Source organism: Caretta caretta, chromosome 3 (assembly GCF_965140235.1).
Source record: "Caretta caretta isolate rCarCar2 chromosome 3, rCarCar1.hap1, whole genome shotgun sequence".
In the NCBI taxonomy this organism is placed as follows: Eukaryota; Metazoa; Chordata; order Testudines; family Cheloniidae; genus Caretta; species Caretta caretta.
Genome location: NC_134208.1, coordinates 172,389,142 through 172,410,962, shown reverse-complemented (window position 1 = coordinate 172,410,962; position 21,821 = coordinate 172,389,142). Strand labels below are relative to the sequence as shown.

At 44.4% G+C, this 21,821-nt stretch overlaps 1 protein-coding gene across 2 annotated transcripts in view; it reads left to right on the top strand.

Annotated features, from left to right (window-relative positions):
- Positions 1-2,882: 2,882 nt before the first annotated feature.
- Positions 2,883-21,821, top strand: part of HAAO (3-hydroxyanthranilate 3,4-dioxygenase) — a 51,005-nt gene continuing 32,066 nt past the window's right edge. For both annotated transcript variants that reach the window (XM_048843020.2, XM_048843019.2), the window contains exons 1-2: positions 2,883-3,088; positions 6,384-6,462. In XM_048843020.2, coding sequence (XP_048698977.1) covers positions 3,009-3,088; positions 6,384-6,462 — 159 coding nt within the window. In that variant the 5' untranslated portion in view covers positions 2,883-3,008. The remainder of the gene's footprint in view (positions 3,089-6,383; positions 6,463-21,821) is intronic.

Sequence of the window (21,821 nt, the reverse complement as noted above, 5' to 3'; positions counted from 1 at the left end):
GTGCCAGAATTGGAATATGCGTGCCATCTATCACCCCTCCACAGTTAGGGAAACCCATTTGTGCAAAGCCATCCACAATGTCATGCACGTTATCCAGAGTCACAGTTCTTCTGAGCAGGATGTGATTAATGGCCCTGCAAACTTGCATCAATACGATTCCAACGGTCGACTTCCCCACTCCAAACTGGTTAGCGACCGATCGGTAGCTGTCTGGAGTTGCCAGCTTCCAGATTGCAATAGCCACCTGCTTCTCCACCATTGGGGCAGCTCTCAATCTCGTGTCCTTGCACCGCAGGTTGGGGGCGAGCTCCTCACACAGTCCCATGAAAGCGGCTTTTCTCATCCGAAAGTTCTGCAGCCACTGCTTGTCATCCCAGACTTGCATGACGATGTGATCCCACCACTCAGCGCTTGTTTCCCGAGCCCAAAAGTGGCGTTCCATGGCCGTGAGCATGTCCATGAATGCCACAAGCAAACTCATGTCATATGTGTTACTCAAGTCGATATCATCGTTGGAGCCCTCACTGTCATCATAAGGAATAACTCGACTGCCAAACGTGACGTGCTGGCGAGACTTGTCAGCATACTCCTCAGCAGTTAGGGCTCCATTCCCGCAGACCAAAAGGGAAGACAGAGCTTGCGATACAAAAAACATTGAAAGATGGCGCCAAATGTGGACGGAAGCAAAGGGAATGCTGGGATGCGAACCGATGCATCACGGGGCGTTGGGACAGGACCCAGAATGCCCCGCACTTCCCGCCCCCTTCCCACAAGCCACAGCGCCAGAGTGGGAAGAGGTGCTCTGTGGGATAGCTGCCCATAATGCACCGCTCCCAATGCCGCTGCAAGTGCCGCAAACGTGGCCACGCCAGTGCGCTTGCAGCTGTCAGTGTGGACAGACTGCAGCTTTTTCCCTACTGCGCTCTATGAAGGTAGGTTTAACTCAAAGCACTCTACATCTGCAAGTGTAGCCATGCCCTTAGTTTATACCAGTATAGCTTTCCTGTGTAGACAAGTTCCTGTGTAAGGAACACCTGGATCAAATTACCACATATTTGCACTTTACCCTTTAACATATCAATTTTCAAGCCAATCTGGCCACATATGTGCAATTCAGTGAGAATGTAAAATTCAGCTTTAAGCAGAAACCATGTTGCCACCCCTTAATATATATACATATTATATAAATATTAGGAAGACTAAGCTATGACAAGAAGAAACAAGTCCTTGTAAATTTTGTACTGTTATTTTTGTCACCAATGCAAAAATATTTTTTTAATTGGTAAAAAAAATCTATATGTTTGTTTCTTTATAAAAGTCAGTGGGAAATCCCCCAGGAACTGAGAGTGAAAACAGAACAGAAACTACCCCAGGTGTTCAGAGAATGACAAACAGATCTGTACTTACTAATGAGACCACAGTAATGCCTAATAATTCACAGCCAGTTTGCCACTTGTTGTTTACCCAACAAGCTGATAACAACAGATTGCACCCCCCCCGTCCCCGTCCCCGCCATAAGAATTTCATGATAGTCAAGTCACAGCCCCACATTCTGTCATCAAACTTATGTAGAATCATAAACAGAAGGTGATAAATTCAGAAGTGAGTCTACATGGAGCCTAAAATGCTAAGGACCCCTGTATTGCGGCTACTGGTTGAGCTTGCATCAGCATTAGCAACTGTGGGAATTTTTTGTATAAAGAACTCTAATGTACACATAACATAGTGATGTCCACTAGGTCTGCCCATCTAGGGAAGGACACTCCTGCTTCAAGAGAGGATGTTTTGCAACTATAACTGCTCCCACTTTTCACAGTTCTCCTTTAAGGGTTATATTTTCAAAGGCCTCAACCTAGCCACCATTTGTGCACATGAAATTCTACGTACACACAGTTTAGCACACTGACAGTTGTATGCACAAACGATAGCGCTCATACCCACAAAACCCCCTTGTACTCAGTACAAACTCTGTTTACATGCACAAATGGAATTTGTAGGCAGGATTCAATTGACTTCAATAGAGTTACTCCAGATTTGCCCTGATATAACCCAGTCAGAATCTGCCTTTTTATATATAAATTCTAGTAAGTACACAAGCTAATGATAGTGCCCAAGACAAATATCTGTATTACTGACTTTGGATAATTCAGCAATAGATATCACATTCTGAAAATTTGACCCTAAGAAAAAATTACCCCCATTTTGCTTAGTCATGCACCATCTGAGAGTTCAAAAATGTACATCCCCATTCCTGATGTTTCAGGATTCAAAGGCAATACTGTAATATTTAGCAATGCCTTCTGCTATGTGGATTCAGAACTGATCTACAGTATCAGGGCCCTGTACTGTTAACAGTTAATGGAGATTCTCCTTCAGCTCTGTGCTTTGGTAGCAGGACGTTCCTAACATTTCGAGTTGACATAGTAACAACTGTGTAGTTCCCAGGGAGCTGTGGATTTCTTACAATACTAACCCGTTGACATCTGACTTAAATTCTCTAGTTGCACTTGTGACAAGTTATGAGAACTAAATATCATGAACAAATCAGTGCATTATTCCACTCTTAAGTGCTTCAGGAATATCTATTTAAAAAAAATAAATCTCTCTGTCATATATATATATATATTGTTTTCATGATAATGCTACTGACTGACATTTAACCTGTACTTTCAACAATATGATGAATAAAAATGGAATGCTTGTCTTCTTCTAGCCCTGCTAACAGACGCACACAGAGTTAATATGTTTAAACAGAGCTAAGCAAAGATCTAGATGTTTTTGAAATGCATGAGTTGATTATTGCCTAAGCTACCAGAATATAGTTTGCTCTACAAAATAACCTTTGGCTGATCGAACCAAGTAGTTCCCTTTGTCACCCCAGCCTGAAGAACTCTATCTTATCAGCCAATCACCAGAGCTTTGTGGTGGGAATAACCTAACCAGAGTGCAGGCTGCATACTTCTGTGCCAGCTCATTACCTTCCCCAAAAGTCTCATTGCTGGTGAGCCATGGAGCTGCTTGTAAATGTAAGAAAATGGATAGAAGAAAACAAAGCTGCTTTTTTGCCCCCCGTCTGCAATAAGCTTATGTAAGTAAATGAAGATCTTGTTTTACCTTGAATATTCTCAGGGATAAAAGGAACCTGCTGTAAATTTCATGCAAATGGGAAAGATTAATGAGTGTGGATAAAATTGTTCTTCCTGTCTGGGCACAGGCTTTTTTTTTAAAAGACAGAAAGTGCTTGAAAACTGTTTAATGTTTTAAAATAGATGGAGTGCTGTGTTCAGCACACTGCAATATATGGCCCTGATCCACAGTTCATTGACGTCTACAGCACTCTTTCTACTGACTTCAGTGGGCTTTGGATTAGGCCCTATGGGAGAAAAATCTCATAGGATCACACTCGTGAATTATGAGATTCACCTAATAAATTACCACTACTTCCCCCCCACTTTGTGTTTCCAGACTTGGTGGCGAAAGCCATTCCAGCAGTGAGAGAGGGGCCACTCCAGCTCCAGAAGTGAAGGATGACCCCATTATTACAATCAAAGAATAGCAGAGTAATCCATAAAACCAGGGGGTAGGGAAGAAGAGGGATGCTGAGCGAGTTAAATTCATTACCACCACTGTCAGCTGGGGGCTCTGCGAGCTGCTCCGGCCTATTCAGTTTCCTGACTGTGACTCAGGCTATGTCTACATTAGCACTTCTGTCGTTATAACTTATGTCGCTCAGGGGTATGAAAAAACACCCCTCCGAGTGACATAAGTTTCACTGACAAAAGCACCGGTGTGGACACTTGCAGTGTGGCTGTGCCAGGGTCCAGAATTTGGCACCTTCTTCCAATCACAGTAATAACAATTATTTCTTATGTCAGTGGAATAAAGAGTAATGTGTTTGCTTCTGAACCTACAGTACATGAATCAGAAAAGAAGGGTCTCCTTAAGAAGAGTTTCCATTTCCTATCCCTCTTTTTTATATATATTACAATGTTTTTATATTATAATCCAATTTTCACATTGTATTATGTTCCTTTTATTTTCTGTGATATATGTTTTAATCCATCGAAAGGAAATTGCAAATGAACAAAACTTCCAGGAACCACTTCTTTTTCTCCTACCCCAAAGGATTCCTTGTAAATTGAAAGCCGAATAGCCGGTTCTGACAGTTAAGGAATATTAATGCTTTTCATGACTGTGTGTAAATGCTTGCTTTTCTGAGTAACTATGCCAAGATACAGATTTCATGGAGGATGTGCACATTCCCTCATCTATTGAAAGTACCGTTTGATGTTCTATTGTAGACAGAAAGAAAGACAAAAATGCTCGGTCTGAGTAGATCTCATGGCATGAAAGAGCACAAGAAAGTGTCTTCTGTTTCTGATTTCTTTCATTCAATTATTAGTTTGAAATATTCATTTAAAATGAATTCTGCTATACTTTTGCAAGGTGGCTTCATTTCTCAGCTTAACAATAGCACCTTTGAACCACAGCACCTGTGCTATTGTTGAAGTATTTTGACTATTCCTCCTTTCTGCTCTTCATCAATAAGGGATATCTACTTTGCTGTTGCTGCAAACTTTTTTTCCCCCACCCCTAAACACTCTTCCTGCCTTGGCTCAAATCTCTCTGCAAAGCTTCAGAAAATTGTTCTTGTGCAGGGGAATCTCAGAGAAGTCAGAATAAAAAAATCATTCCCATTAGGGTGACCAGCATCAACCAATCTGTGCCACGCTGTACCAGAGCTGGTTAAATAATGGTGAATGTTTTTGGAAAATGTTCATCTCTCAATGTAACCTCAGCCTACGGTGAAAGAGACCGAATTTGTCTAATAAATACCTGTGGCTCCTAAGTTTCTCTCTGCCATTCTCCTGTCTCTATCAAAATGTCGGCAGGGCTTTTAAAAGGACTCCAGGGTCTATGGCAAAAATGGCTAGCAGATTTCTGAAATTATTTCAAAACTTTGGTTCTATCTCCACACTAAAATCAGTTGTGTGAGGTGCATTAGGTGGTGATCCTGTCACCATTTCTATCACAGTGGGCAACCTTTTCAAAAATGCCTAAGTGACTTAGGAGTCTCCCGAAACCCACAACAGCAAGTCTCAGAGACCGGGTCAACGGATTTGGGTTCATGCTACGGGGCTAAACATAGCAGCATTCCCGCTTGGGCTGGTGGCCAGGCAGAGCCCACACTTGGCAAAAGCAGACTAAGCAATTGCTTAGGCCCTGAGCAGCTCAAGAGGGCCCCCTATTTGCTTTTTATTATAAGAACTTGCCTGTTTTAGTGTTGGGGGGGTGGAAAATATGCCTGCTTAGGCCCCAATGGGCTAGCACCAGTTCTAGGCCTGGGGTCTGAAACCTTGTGAGGGAAGGGGGTCTCAGAACCTGGGCTCCAGCCCAACCAGGAGCATCTACACTGCTATTTTTAGCCTCGTAGCTTAAGCCCTGTGAGCCCGAGTCAGTTGACTTGCATGTTCCAACATCTCAGAAACTCTCCTAACATGACTCTGTTGAAGATGGCTGAGTGTAGGCATGGTGACAACACACTCAGCATTGAGGCCCAGATTCAATGTGAACAGATTGCTTCTCTATCTCTGTGGTAGCTCTGTGTCCCCCTGCTCTCATCCCGGAGTTGCATTTCATGGTAGTGTTGCTCCACTGCAACTGGACTACCAAGGACTTCCCAGCCAGAGCTGTTCCCAGCTCTATTCCCAGCATCCCCTTCAGTAGGGGTCTCTCTGTGGTGTAAGATACTACCTGGGAAATGTAATACCTCTGGCTGCTGACCTGGGGGAAGGGTGAGATCCACACATAGAAGGTCCCTTCTGCACATGGAACTTGGAGGTACAGTCTGGCCTGAAGGGAGCTGCCTGAAGGCTAATTTTGGCATTCAGAGTAGTAGAGCTGAGAGAAAAAGTGCTCATCAGAATTCATAAGCATGGCAGAATTAGACAGAGGGCCTGATTCCCCTCTCACTTCCACCACTTTAGAATCAGGTGCAACTCTGGTGAACTCATTCCTGTGGCACCATTGTAAGAGTGGTGTAAGCGAGAGAGGATTCAGGACCAACATTCTTAACATCAATAGCTTTCAGTAACTTTACTAGCTGTGAAGCATTACATTTTACTTACAAACTTCTAGTCTGATCAGGTGATATTGCAACAATAATAATACCTAGCTCTCATATAGCACTTTACATCTTTAGATCTCAAAGCATGTTATAAAACCCAGGTCTCCTGAATTCCAGTCCAGGGGCCTATTCACTGGGCCATATTGCCTAAACTATTTAATAAATTAGTTATTGGCTGTAAAATACTTCTAAATCCTCAGATGAAATATAGAAATGCAAGATATTCTTACTGATCTCTTTAAAATATTTTTTCCAGGCACTGTCAGCAGCTGAATGTGATGTTTGTTGGAGGACCAAACCAAAGGAAGGATTATCATATTGAAGAAGGAGAAGAGGTAACACATAGTACATTTATGTTTTACTGCTTTTATTGATCTCTAAGTTTAAGAAATTTATAAGTGATACCTGCAAATTAGTAATGTCCTGCTTAATTCTGTTAAACTGATCAGTGGTCGGCAGAGAACAGAACTAGCAGTTCCATCAAAATACTTCATGAAATTGGGTCAATTTCACCAGAATTTTGTTTAGGAAAAGAATGCAAAAAAGTTCCAACAATGTCAAAATGTCCCATTGCAATATTTTCTGAATGAAACTTTTCAGTTTTTCATGTTTAAATGATGTTTTGTTTTGCATTCTGTATTTTCTATTCTAGATTATAATACAATACAACACATTTTAAAATATCAAAATCTAAAAGAAACATTTAGAATTTCCCCCTCAATTTTCCTTTATGGAGAATTTAAATTTTTTGGTTTTCATTCCAATTCAGAATGAAAAAAATTCAACATCGGGAAATCCTTTGCACAGCTCTAGTATTTATGTAATGGGGTTCTGCTTTCTACTGACAGAAGGCATGCTTTGCACCTTGAGTAGCCATTTGCCCACGTGTGGAGTGCAAATAGACCAAATCAAATAAAAATGGCAACATCTTACACCCAAATTTGCATTGCTGTAAGCCTGGGATTTTCAAATAAACACAAAACTCCCATTACATTTCAATGGAATTTGACCACCTAATTCCCATAGTATAATGAAAATTTGAAAATGTCAGCCTAAATGACTTCACAAAAACAAGGCAGTACAGAATTAGGCCTAGCATTTTTAAAAGACTTTGTGGGAGTTTATATACTTACCATGGAAACAATTAATAGAATCATACCTTAGGTGATTTTATATTGTAATAGTAATATAGCTTAATTATAACTGAGGTAAAAAGCACCTGTTATATATTTATAAGTAAATACTGCTGGGAAAAACTGCGTGCATTTTTCTCTATAAGAGATAAGATCCTGGTGAAAGAGGTAATCACAACTGTAGGATGTCAGGTTACAAAACATTTGAAGGAACCTCCGATCTCTATTCTGATGTTATACTACATTATTATTACATAGTATTGATAGGGTTGGGTGAAGCTAAAGGAATTAAGGTTTGGCACTGGAGCTATTGTGGTTGGCACAGGTGCTGGAACTAGGGGTGCTGGGGGTGCTGCTGCACCCCCTGGCTTGAAGTGGTTTCCATCATATACAGTGTTTACAGTTTGGTTCAATGGCTGTCAGTACCCCCACTATACAAATTGTTCCAGCACCCCTGGTGATGGGGTTGCAAAATTAAAATTAATGACTCCAAACCACCCGAATAGGTGACAACTAGGTGTGTGCGATCTTGGGGGGGACGGGAATATTTCTGTATTGAAGCAGATTCTCTTGGGGTATTTGAGTGGCTCATTCCATGATGCGATCTACTTTTCTTGTGGAGTGTCCTTGTTTGGTGACGGTGGTTTGAACTGTATTCTGGTCTATATCCCGGACTTCCTCCTTGGAGCATATTCTGTGGTATCTGAGTGCTGGCTTTAGATAACAGATTTCTGGGTGTGTTTGGAGGGGTTACTGGATCTATGAAGGTAGGTGTGGTGATCCATTTGTTTCTTGTATGTAGCTGCCTGTAGAGTTCCGTTGCTGATCCTGGTGTCCAGGAAGTTGATGCTAGTGTGGGAGTGTTCCAAAGAGAGTTTAATGTACAGGTGGTGGTTGTTGAAGCTGTGGTGGAAATTCATAACCTAGTTGTCACCTACCACCCCACACTGGAACCCATAAGAGGTATCATCCAACAACTATAACCCATCCTGAAAGAAATCTTTCTTGAACCCCCTCTTCTGGCCTTCAAACAACCACCCAACCTAGGGGCCACCAAATGAAATTAATGGGTAGCAGGTTTAAAACAAATAAAAGGAAGTTCTTCTTCACTCAGCGCACAGTCAACCTGTAGAACTCCTTGCCTGAGGAGGTTGTGAAGAATAGGACTATAACAGGGTTTAAAAGAGAACTAGATAAATTCATGGAGGTTGAGTCCATTAATAGCTATTAGCCAGGATGGGTAAGGAATGGTGTCCCTAGCCTCTGTTTGTCAGAGGGTGGAGATGGATGGCAGGAGAGAGATCACTAGATCATTACCTGTTAGGTTCACTCCCTCTGGGGCACCTGGCATTGGCCACTGTCTGCAGACAGGATACTGGGCTGGATGGACCTTTGGTCTGACCCAGTATGGCCATTCTTACGTTCTTAACTTCTCCAAGCTCACTGTGAGAAGCAAGCTCCCCACAGACCAGGACACACCAACTCAAAGCGGCACCAGACCCTGCCAGAACAACAGATGCAAAACCTACAGACATATCTCCACTGCTCCAGTGATCAACACCACCCACAACAATCTTTCAAGATCCATGGGTCCTACACATGCCTATCACAACATGTGGTATACCTCATCTAGTGCAAGAAATGCCCCAATAACAGCTACATGGGTAAAACCAGACAACCCCTATGCTCTTGAATGAACTCACACAGGAAATGACAAAAGGCAAAAACACCACATCACCTGTGGGTGAACACTTTTCACAAAGCGATCACTCCGTATCTGACCTATCCGTCCTCATCCTCAAAGGAAACCTGCACACCACTTCCAAAAAATGACCCTGACAGCTTAAATTAATAACTTTGCTAGACACTAAAAGTCATGGACAGATCAGAGACACTGGATTTATGACTTATGAAAACAATCTATAACCCGCTAACAACTCCCCTCCTCAGTTGCTTTTCCCCTGCCACTTGCATTTCTCCCTATGACTAGAGGGCTGTTAATGGGTCACTTTATCTTGAATGGTCCCTTGAAATATGTGTTATCTACTTATGCCAAACACTTTGTTCACCTTGTATTTAGCAGTGACACTCTGAACCCCTGATCTACACCACAGAGTTAGGTCGATGCAAGGCAGCTTACATCGACCTAACTCTTTAAGCATTCTCAAAAAGAAAAGGAGTACTTGTAGCACCTTAGAGACTAACAGAGTCACCCTAGAGACAATTTATTTGAGCATAAGCTTTCGTGACCTACAGCTCACTTCACTTTAAGCATTGTGATACAGCATGGCCAAAGGGCAACAGGAGAGTGTGAGAAGGGACTCTTATTTCCTGTAGAGGGAAGAAAGTTTGCTGTAGATTAATTAAAGCACCTGAAGCCAATTAGAGCACCTGAAGCCAGTCACCTGATAAAACCCCCCTGCTTCAATCAGACAAGAGGAGCAGTTGAAGCAGAGTAGATTGGTGTTGGAGCAGAGAGCAGTTTGGAGGAGGTGAAAGAGAGCAGATTGGTGTTGGAGCAGAGAGCAGTTTGGAGGAGTTGAAGCAGAGGGGATTGGTGTTGGAGCAGAGAGCAGTTTGGAGGAGGTGAAGCAGAGGGGATTGGTGTTGGAGGAGGTGAAGCAGAGGGGATTGGTGTTGGAGGAGGTGAAGCAGAGGGGATTGGTGTTGGAGCAGAGAGCAGTTTGGAGGGAAGTAGAGGAGAGTTTGGAGAAGTGCTGTGGTGGGCTAAGAAGACCAAGACCCTAGGTAAAGGGACACCTGGTTTGTGCAGAGGGAGGGCAGGAAGCCCCATAAGCTGAAGGGCAGGAGAGGGAAGTAGCCTGGGGAAGGAACCGCTAGTGCAAGTGGTTTACTGCTATCGCTAGGGCCCCTGAGCTGGGACCCAGAGTAGAGGGTGGGCCCAGGTCCCTCCCTCTCCACTAGTCTAGGACACTAGTGGGGCAGTTAATACCCCAGTTCAGGGGCAAGAAACTGTGCCCTGAATGTCACCCCAAGAAAAGAAAGTGTGAGACCCATCACAGTAATGCTGGCAATTTGCCACAGCATCTACACTAAAATGTCACTCCCGCTGATGTAACTCACCCTATGCTGACTTAATAAATCCAACTCCGTGAGAGGTGTAGTGCTTAGGTTGATATATTTTGTCTGATGCAGTGTCAGGGTAAACCCTGCATTGCTCACGTTGACTGCTGCTGGCTTTCTGAAGCCATCCCACTATGCCCCACACTGACAGTTCAATTGTTGCAAGTGCTCCTGGTGAGGATGCGCAATACCAACACAAGGAGCATAGCATGGACATGCAAAAGCAATTTAATTACTGAAGTGGACATATGTCAACTAACTTTGGTTTACATAATTACATAATTACATAAACATACCCTAAGTAAGTTTCCCAGCCCTGAAGAGCTCTGTGTAAGCTCATAATCTTGTCTTTCTCACTAAGAGAAGATGGTCCAATAAAAGATACTACCTCACCCACTTTGTCTCTTGTTTTCTGTTTTTTCTATTAAGCTGGAAAGAAAGAAACAAAATTGAACACTAGTTGTCACTCTAAGCCTATCTTTCCCGTCTTTGTACCCATCTGTCTGTATTCTCAAGCTGCATATGATGGACTTGGCTTTTACAAATTGCTGAAATAGAAATGACAGGAATTAATTAATTTCAGCCAGGAAATTCAAGAGGACAATAAATAAAGCTGAGAAAAGCAGTATGAAGTTTAGCCTTTTCATGCATGAACTGCTCTCTGTCTCAGACCTTTCCAGTCTTAATGCTGAATCGCATCTCTTTGCACTGAATGCACTTTTCAAGATTGGTTACGTGGAAAGTTCCTATGGTAATTAACATGAAGTTTCTTGGAAAATAGCAAATATTTTTTTCCTTCCCTAAGTGTACACATATTATGACAACACAGGTAAAAAGCAATCAAATTTCTTTTACAGCAGCTGCCTATTAAATATTGTTTTAGACTACATCTACACTTGAGCTGGGGGTGTGATTCCCAGGACCTCTCATTGAGCTAGCCAACGAAAATGAGTAGTGTAGCCACAGTAGCCTGGGCAGTGGCAAGTGGCAGCACAGGCTAGCCACCAGGAGTATGTACCCACAGGATCCAGTTGGGTTTGTACTCAGCACAGCTAGCCCGTGTGCCTATGGCCACTGCGTGTGCTGCCATGGCTACAGCATGCTAGCTGCTATCAAACTAGCCCAAGTATGTCTACTCAAATTGGGAATCAGCTCCAAGTGTAGATATAGCCTTTATGTTCTTTCACTTAGTCAATATTAAACTAGCTTTTCATAGAATCATAGAATATCAGGGTTGGAAGGGACCTCAGGAGGTCATCTAGTCCAACCCCCTGCTCAAAGCAGGACCAATCCCCAATTAAATCATCCCAGCCAGGGCTTTGTCAAGCCTGACCTTAAAAACTTCTAAGGAAGGAGATTCTACCACCTCCCTAGGTAATGCATTCCAGTGTTTCACCACCCTCTTAGTGAAAAAGTTTTTCCTAATATCCAACCTAAACCTCCCCCACTGCAACTTGAGACCATTACTCCTTGTCCTGTCCTCTTCTACCACTGAGAATAGTCTAGAACCATCCTCTCTGGAACCACCTCTCAGGTAGTTGAAAGCAGCTATCAAATCCCCCCTCATTCTTCTCTTCTGCAGGCTAAACAATCCCAGTTCCCTCAGCCTCTCCTCATAAGTCATGTGTTCCAGACCCCTAATCATTTTTGTTGCCCTTCGCTGGACTCTCTCCAATTTATCCACATCCTTCTTGTAGTGTGGGGCCCAAAACTGGACACAGTACTCCAGATGAGGCCTCACCAATGTCGAATAAAGGGGAACGATCACGTCCCTCGATCTGCTCGCTATGCCCCTACTTATACATCCCAAAATGCCTTTGGCCTTCTTGGCAACAAGGGCACACTGCTGACTCATATCCAGCTTCTCGTCCACTGTCACCCCTTTCCTAAAGAGACTTATGTTTTAAACTTTTATTGCAGTGAATCAGATGATTATGAAGCTCAGCCTTGATATACAATAAATACAAACACATTTTAATGTGGGCTATTTAATAGGACATCTAAATGCCATATGTAGATGCTCACCTCTGAACTTAGGGGGAGGAAAATGCTCATTTACACAAACAAGTGACAAGCTGAGGCCCAGAATGTGCATATCCTATTAAGGAGCTCATGTTTAAAAGCTGGTCTCACAATCTTAATGCCAGTTTAACAGCACTATTGTATATTTAAAAATAATTTATGATGGCAGCCTATTATAAGCCACTCTGGTTATAAGGGTTTAATGTCTCAGTGATTTCAAAACTTCAGATACTGACACTTACCAGGTTGGAGGAAATTCCAGGCAGACATGTTTGTTTTGGGAGGGAAGTTAATTTTAGAACAGTTTAAATCTGTTAAGTTCATTGTTCTATGTACAGAACTACATACTCATACACAATTAGTTGACAATATCAGAAAGGATCTTCTGTGCTTCTCTAGCCCAGTGCTTCTCAGCCTGCCGGTCACATCCCCCAAGGGATTCACCAGCATATCAGGGTTTGTGAGCATGCTCCGGTTCTTGGAACTGATACTCTTAGCTTCAGGCCATTACTTGTTGTTGCATCATCCTCAACCACACTCAGAAGCATCCCTCATCTTGTATTCTGTTCCCCCTCCGATTATTTTTATAGACACTGGAGTTAAAATACCCAGTTTATCAGAGATAGGCCTGAGCTACCACTCAGACTTTAGACAAATTTGGCTCTAAACTTTGTGGCTTGAGCCCACCGCGACAGCATACTCATATTTTCTCTAATATCAAGTTCCCTTTGATCTCTCTCCGCAGAAGCAAAGAGAGCAGGGGCTTCATCCTGCAAACACTTACTCATATGCAGTTCCATTGACCTCAAAACCACACTCGCTCCCAAGAGAAGGACAAGGAAATTTTGGAAATCTTTATAACTTTGATCAAACCCAGCTGCACTTGGCACAGGACCAGAATGACCACAATCCGCAAGTCTGGGCAAGTTCAGGGCTAGCACTAGAGTAGACTTAGGGCTACTCTAACTTGGACTTAACCTACACTGAAAAGTTTTGCCGATATAGCTATAACCTTCTGTAACCCCCAAGGAGATTACCCAGGTTCCTGGGACCCTGTCTGCTGGCAGCTCAGGGAGAGGCACGCTGTCCCTGGTAGGGAGGGGGAGCCAAGGCAGACTCAGAGTCTGTCCAGCAACTAATAGAGAGTGAGATGCCCTTCCCAGGGAGCTCAGAAAAGGGGAGAAGCCATTTTTTGAGACAGTCTGGAGCCAGCCAGGGCAAGGGCAGGACTGGTTGTGTGGGGACCTGGTGAGTCCCAGGCCTGCATACAGGGTTCCCCCTGAGAACTGGCCTCTAGGGACCTGACAGCAGATCCCTCAGCTGGGCTTTTTCTTCTCCACTGATGACTCCCAGTTTGTAGAGTCTTTTTGCTGGTAAACTTCCCCAGCCAGGCTGAGTTAGCCCCCAGCTCCCTAGGTGAGACCAGACACCACATGGTCAGCTCTGCTCAGTCTGCTAATTCAGGGCTGCTGCCTGCTGTGTGTCTGGATGCTGGGCTAGGAGACTACAGTTTGGATTTTAGTATAGTTGTGTAATCTGCACCTTAAGGCCTGCACCCCTTTGTGGGGAGGGGAAATCTGGGACCAAAAGCAGCCTGACTCCTGCCTGAAGAGGATCCCTGCCAGCAGAGGATCATTCATGGAGTTTGTGAGTGAACCATCTTTTAGTTAGTCAGTCAGGGAAATTGTTTTGGGGACTCCCTACTTCCTGAACTCTGTCCTCAAGCCAGGGAGTAAGGGTTTGGGGATTTTATAACCTGCTGCATATTAGTCCATAGTGGAGGGACTTACCACCTCCTCCCACTTGTGAGTCCTTTGGGCTGTACTGAATCCAGTCAGCCAGACTGCTAAACCACTGCAGAGAAGATATTGTGGTCATAGGTCATCAAGGGCCTCAGCAAAGTACATGTACCAACAGGACACTAATCTTACATTTGCTACATCAGGTCCCATGACTGGGGAAAGTCACGGGTATTATCTGCCTTGGCACCGGTGATCCTAAGAATAGTGTTTAGCCCTGTTATGTTATATTTGTCTCCTGTTTAATATAATTACTGGGTTGAGTACATTGTATGTATTTGTGTTATTTCTTGGGAGCCTCCAACTATCTGGCAAAGAAGTGGGGGTTACCTGTGGTTAGAATTTTCCTCCCAAGCTGCCCTGGTGACCCTGCCAGGAAGGAGCGAGTGGGGTGGAAGCACCGCCAAATAAATTTCATAAGGTAAAATAAAAAAGATGCACCCTGCTGAGTGGGTAGTGGGATCCAGAAGAACCCAGACCTGTCTATCAAAACCTGTAAGCAGATTGGCATTAAAGAAGGAAACAGGGTGGAGAGGGGGCACTAGACTTCTAATTTAGACATGGCCTATGTGCCAGTACAACTGCATCTACACTAGGGCTTTTGCCTGCACAGAAATGTCACCCAAAATAAATAAATCCATCCCACTTTTAGTTAACATTGCTATAGTTACAAAAGCTTCTAGTGTAGACCTGGCCTTATACCCAGCTATCCATGGCTTCAAGGGGCCATACTTGGAGCTAGGGATCAGCCAGCTTCAGGGGCACCCTGGCCACATCCTTTTCTCCTGGACATTTCCCCCTACACTGAAGGTGAGGTTGGGTGAGGGGTTGCATAGGAGTTGAGATAGCTCTACACACCCCACAGACTTCCCTGTTCGTGGGGCATCTTCAGGGACTGGATTTACAGGTATCCTGGCTGCTTTGTGCTGCCTGAATGGGAGCAAAGATGTAGCACTGTATCTTTTAAATTCCTCCTCCTGTGATATTTTCCAGAGTTCCCAGAAGAAAATTTCACTCTGGCATGAGATGTGGCATGTGAAAAGTGAAGGGACTGGTTTGTTTCAGGGGAAGTCAGTGGGAGATGAAGAGTATGTTCATTGTGAAGCTTGACTATGGATGGATAGTTAATGATAATCAGAAATAGTTTGTCACTGGCTTCAGATTTTTATTACTACATTGTGTGTGTTTTGTTTGTTATGCAGACAGTTTAGTCAGCAAAGTAGAAAAAGGCCTGTTGGTAACTTGTAATATTTTAACACCTGATCTATCTAGCTGTGAAAACACTTTAAATAATGGGTTGTTTGTTTTTAAATGAGCGGAAACAAAGCTCCTCTTGCAATCAGTGGGAGAGAAGTTCCATTCACATCAGAAACAGCCTTCATCTTCAGAAATAGTTTCGCCGCCTAAGATTGGTGGGATAAGGCTTGGCTAGTGTCCAGGTTTCACAGGTGATTGATGCACATGAGCAAAGAAAAACATAATTTTCTCTCCCTTTCTCATCCAGTTGCTTTTCCAGATTTCTGATGGTTGAAAACCTTGGGATGAGAAAGGGAGAGAAAATTATGTTATTCTGTGCTCATGTATATTGATCAGTCACCTGTGAAGCCTGGACAGCACCCAAACTCTACTCCCACATCAGAATGTGATTTGCTCTGCAAATTCATTTAGTTCTTGATAATCTGACACATAGTACATGCCAGTTCAGGGCCCAATCCTACACAGTGCTGAGCAGCCCCAATTTCTAATCTGGCAGGACCCAAGGCACTCAGGCCCTACTCAGTTAATTTTCACGCTCAAATCAGCGATGCGGAATTCTGAATCTCTGCTACCTGCTTCGTTCTATATCACTACTTGGGTGCACTCTTTCTGGGGCTGGGCCCCAAGGTGATAGTGAGGATGACAAACTCTCTCACTTGCCTCCCCCAGTGAAACGGGGCCCAGCCAAAAAAAAAAGCAGCAGCACTGCACAGAGCAGTAGGCTCTCCGCAAAGCCTCAGCCCCCCTCCTTTTTGGAACTGAAGTGCCACCTATTTCCTTTGGAAGAGCCAGTCAAACCCTTGTACCCATGAGGTGAGAGATCGTGCAGCTGGGCAGGACTGCAGTGGCAGCAGGCATTCGTCACAGCCTCAACAATGGCTCAGTATCAACAGTGCTGCTCTTCGTTGTACTCTAGTGACTTTAGTAACTGGTGATATCACCTACCTTTGGACCGCAATGGATGAGGGTGGAGCAGAGTAAAGGAGAGGAGGTGAGTCTTGGATACTCCAGAAAGCGCAAGGGAACTAGGTCAAAACCAAACTGCCAGTCTCAAGGGGTTATTGATTAATTTTCAGAAATGCCTTGCACCTGCAGCTCTCAACAGAGACATTGGGTATTCAACACTTCTGCAATATAAAGCCATCTGGTTAAGGTCAAGGGCCACTTCTGAATTCATGATAACTCTGGGAGGGTGGCTGCGAGGGGGGAGGTAATAGGTAAGGATTAATAAGAAAGCAGGGAAGTTTTACAATAACAGGAACGGGAGAGTGTCAGATAGTAAATAAGAAAGGGCTCAAATAAAAAACACAGGGAGAAGGGTTGGGGAAGAAGATGTGTAAACTTTGGGAGACTACCAAAAAACAAATTAAATAAGAGTACAAAAATTAGAAGACTTTAAACAACCCAAGCCTACCCTTGTTTTCCTTCTCTTCTCTTGCCTGTACCTTCTAGACCATAGGCTCTTTGGAGTAGGGCTCTGTCTAGGGCTCATAGCAGTTTGGGGGACACGATATAATTAATAAAAAATGAAAAGAAAAGCCTACACATTAAACACAATAGCCTGATTTCCTTTGTCTCCTGCATGTTCCTAAGACTGGACATCGGAGTCTCTCTCGAAACAGACAAAGGTGCAGATGCTATGTTCCAAGGCTGGCACTGAACAGATGCTCTAAGCATCCGCATGCTCAATGCAACCACGCCCACCTGCTGGAACCAGACTGCTTCCACGGCCAAAGGATTTTCTGTGGCTGTGTAGGAAGGGTTGGATTTGCCCCAAAGTATGGAGAGGTTCTACCAGCAGATGGATGACAGTGTTTCAGCAAAGGACAGTAGTCCTATATTTATTACTAGCTATTCCTATGGCTCTTGAAATGGAAGGGTCCTGGGCTGTAACTCAATGAGCCATTAAACAGAGGACAGTTATCTTGATAAAGTTCAGAAGATATAATTAGCACAGTAATGAACTGGCTAATTACTGCCACGTGCTCCTCAAAATATCAAAAAAAGAAAAGGAGTACTTGTGGCACCTTAGAGACTAACAAATTTCTCTAAGGTACCACAAATACTCCTATTCTTTTTGCGGATACAGACGAACACGGCTGCTACTCTGAAACCAGTCAAAATATCAAATGATTTTTAGGTGAATGAAAAGTTCATTTTTTTTCTTTAAAAAGACGTTTTCCTCAAAACCATTTCAAAGAATAAACCCCAACTTGCTGTGAAACGCGTTGTTATAATAGAGACGCAAGAAATCCTTGAATTGAGTATAATGAAAAAACCAAAGAAACCCACACCACCACCACACCCCACTATTTGCAAAACAAATCTTAACAACACAGCAATAAATTCAGAGTTAAGGTTCCTAGGTATTCCATTAGGGACCTGTACCATAGAATTCAATGGGCTTTTTTTCCATTGACTTGAATGGGGGCAGGATCACAAGCAATCAAAAAACATTCAATACAGGAAAGATTCCATGATTACTCCTAATCTCAACAGGCTGAAATGCAGCCCTGTGCAGAAGGCCAGCACAAGCCCTATGCACCCACAGAATAGGGCTGAAGAGGTGCATAGGCCTTGAGCTGACCCTCTGCATAGGGTGCCAGGCATCTGGTTTTTGACCAGAACACCCAGTCGAAAAGGGACCCTGGCGGCTCTGGTCAGGACTGCTGACTGGGACACTAAAAGACCAGTTGGCTGCACAGCAGGACTAAGGCAAACTCTCTGCCTGCCCTGGCTCTGTGTAGCTCCCCAGAAGCGGCCGGTATGTCCGGCCCCAAGGTGCAGGGGCAATCAGGGAAACTCCAGGTGCTGCCCCCGCCCCCAGCGCCAACTCTGCAGCTCCCATTGGCTGGAACCACTGTCAATGGAAGCTGTGGGGGTGGTGCCTGCAGGCTTGGGCAGCACGCACTGTGCAGAGCCACCTATCTGCGCCTCCGCCTAGGAGCTGGATATGCTGGCTGCTTCTGGGAGCAGCGCAGAGCCACTTAGCCCCGCTGCGCCACCGACCGGGAGCCGCCTGAATTAAGCACTGCCTGGCTGTAACCCACTACCCAAACTCCCTGCCCCAGGTTGGAACACCCTCCAGCACCCTAACTCCCTCCCAGAGCTCATACCCCACACCCCCTCCCACACCTGAACCCCCTACCCCAGCCCGGAGCCCCCTCCCACACCCAAACTCCCTCCCAGAGCCCACACCCCCTCCCACACCCCGGCCCTGAGCCCCCTCCCACATCCAAACTCCCTTCTGGAGCCCCCACCCCCTCCCGCACCTCAACGCCCAGCCCTGAGCCCACTCCCACACTCCCAACCCCTTGGCCCCAGCCCCATCCTCCACCCCACAACCCTCATTCCCAGTCCTACTCCAGAGCCTGCACCTCCAGCTGGAGCCCCACCCCCTTGCACTCCCCAACTCCCTGCCCCAGCCCAGAGCCCCCTCCCACACCCTGAATCCCTAATTTCTGGCCCCATCCCAGAGCCAGCACCCCCAGCTGGAGCCCTCACCCCCTCCCACACTCCAACCCCCTAACCCAGCCCATTTAAAGTGAGTGAGGGTGGGGGAGAGTGAGCGACAGAGGGCGGGGGCTGGATGAGTGGGGGATGGGGCTTCAGAGGAGGGGCGGGACCTCGGGAAAGGGGCATGGCAGGGGCATGGCAAGGATGTTTGGTTTTGTGCAATTGGAAAGTTGGCAACCCTACCTCTGAACAAGGGTGAAATTCACCCATAGAGATATAAACAGAACAACTTTGCGATCAGGGAGGAATTTTACAATCAGGACACTTTGAGTTTTTTATTTTTAGTCGCAGCATTAAAGTTGGGAGTTAGGCACAGTTACATCCTCTGTTCCTAATGGCTGAGTGATTTCCTGGCGCTGGACATTAGCGGACCGTGGCCCTTTCCGTCTTCCTAGTCTATGTTTCCATGGTAATGTTCTGCAGCAGCACTCTGAGCAGCAGCTATCAGCAAAATATGGCTACCAAAGAGAGCACTTCGGAAATTACTATTCAATTACCAGCATGGCCAATGAACAGGCCTTTGTGATAGTCATGATCAGTCTTAAAACCCCCCCAAAAGATCTCTCTCTTTGAAGGGATGCGTTATAGAGCAATCTTCCCCTCGAGTCACTTTATGCTGTAGAATGAGCCATTGGCCTTGTGAGTGAAGGCAATTGTGACATTTTAGACAATCACTCACTGACACCAGACCAAAGAAAAATGACGGGGGGAAGGTTAAATGGAATACAAGGACAATAAAGGGATTCAGACCATAGCTAGGTGAACATTTCAGAAGCTTCCCCCTGGGGAGGCTAGCCCCCTGCCCTGCCTCTTCTGGTCAAGGCCATGCCCCCGCTCACTGCTCTCAGCCCCTCTGTGGCCTCAGCTGGGGTGGGGTGGGGGGGCTAAGAGCTTGGCCCTTCCTCCCCATGGCTCTGGCCAGGGCAGGGCAGATATTATCAGTAAAATTAACAGCACCAACAATTGTATCCATTTAGATACCTATCCGGTTTGTGAGTCTGAGGGCAAAGGTAAGCCATATGGAAGCAGTTACAGTGGCGGGGAGGGACTGTTGGTTAAGTCAGAGGGTGGGCTCAGTGAGAGAAGTAAAGTTACTGTTTAATTTTATCAGTTTGTTCCAAAACCTCCTCTAGTGACACCTCAGTCTGGGACAGTTCCCCAGATTTGTCACCTAAAAAGAATGGCTCAGGTGTGGGAATTTCCCTCACATCCTCTGCAGTGAAGACCGATGCAAAGAATTCATTTAGCTTTTCCGCAATGGCCTTGTATTCCTTGAGTGCTCCTTTGGAACCTTGATTATCCAGTGGCCCCACTGATTGTTCGGCAGGCTTCGTACTTCTGATGTAATTAAAAAATTGCTGTTTGTTATTGTGTATTTTGCTAGTTGCTCTTCAATTCTTTTTTTGGCCCACCTCATTATACTTTTCAATTTTCTTGCCAGAGTTTATGCTCTTTTCTATTTTCCTCAGTAGGATTTGATTTCCAATTTTTAAAGAATGCCCTTTTGCCTTTAACCACCTCTTTTACTCTGTTGTTTAGCCACGGTGGCATTTTTTTTTTTGATCCTCTTACTGTTTTTTTATTTATTTGGGTTATGGTTAGTTTGAGCCTCTATTATGGTGTTTTAAAATACTTTCCATGCAGCTTGCAGGCATTTCATTCTTGTGACTCTTTCTTTTAATTTCCATTTAACTATCATCCTAATTTTTGTGTAGTTGCCCTTTTTGAAGTTAAATGCTACTGTGGTGGGTTTCTTTGGCATTTTTTCTCTTACAAGGATGTTCAATTTAATTACATTATAGTCACTATTACTGAGCAGTTCAGCTATACTCACCTCTTAGACCAGATTCTGTGCTCCACCTAAAACTAAATCAAGAACTGCCTCTCCCATAGTGGGTTCCCTGACTAGCTGCTCCAAGAAGCAGTCATTAATAGTGTCTAGAAATTTAATCTCTGAGATGACATCTCCCCAGTCAATATGGGGATAGTTGAAATCCCCCTTTATTATTGGGCTTTCTGTTTTTGTAGCCTCTCTAAGCTCTCTGAACATTTCACAATCACCATCACCATTGTGGTTAGGTGGTCGGTAGTACATTCATACTGCTATACATGGAATTTCTAGCCATGCAGATTCTATGGTATAGTTTGATTCATTTAAAATGTTTACTATATTTGACTCTGTGCCCTTTCTTTCACATATAGTGCCACTCCTCCCACCAGCACAACCTACTCTGTCATTGCTATATATTTTGTACCCTGGTATAACCATGTCCCTTTCACTGTCACGGTTTCACCACATTTCTGTAATGCCTATTATATCAATATCCTCATCTAATACAAGGCACTCAAGTTCACCCGTTTTAGCACTTATAAAATTTGTCAAAATTGGGTTATCTGCCTTCACGTGGTGTAATTGAATGGGATTCTTTTTTGTTTGACTGTTTCCTTTCAGTACCTACCTGTCTTTTATCAAATTCTGTCCTTTCCCCTTCCCTGTGATATAGAGTATCCCCATTAATAAATTTTCCCCCAAAGGATGTCTCTGTCCAAACCACGTGCTCCTCTGCACCTGTCAGCTTTCCCACAACCCTTAGTTTAAAAATCCCCCTACAACTATTTTAATTTGACATGCCAGCAACCTGGTTCCATTTTGATTTAGGTGGAGCCCATCCTTTCTATATAGGTTCCTCCTTTCCCAAAAGTTTCCCAATTCCTAGTAATCAAAATTCCTCCTCCAAACACCATTATCTCATCCATGCATTGAGATCCTGCAGTTCTGCCTGTCCTGTCTAACTGGCCTTTTACTTGGAACTGGAAGCATTTCAGAGAATGCTACCATGGAGGTCCTGAACTTTAATCTCTTGCCTAGCAGCCTAAATTTGG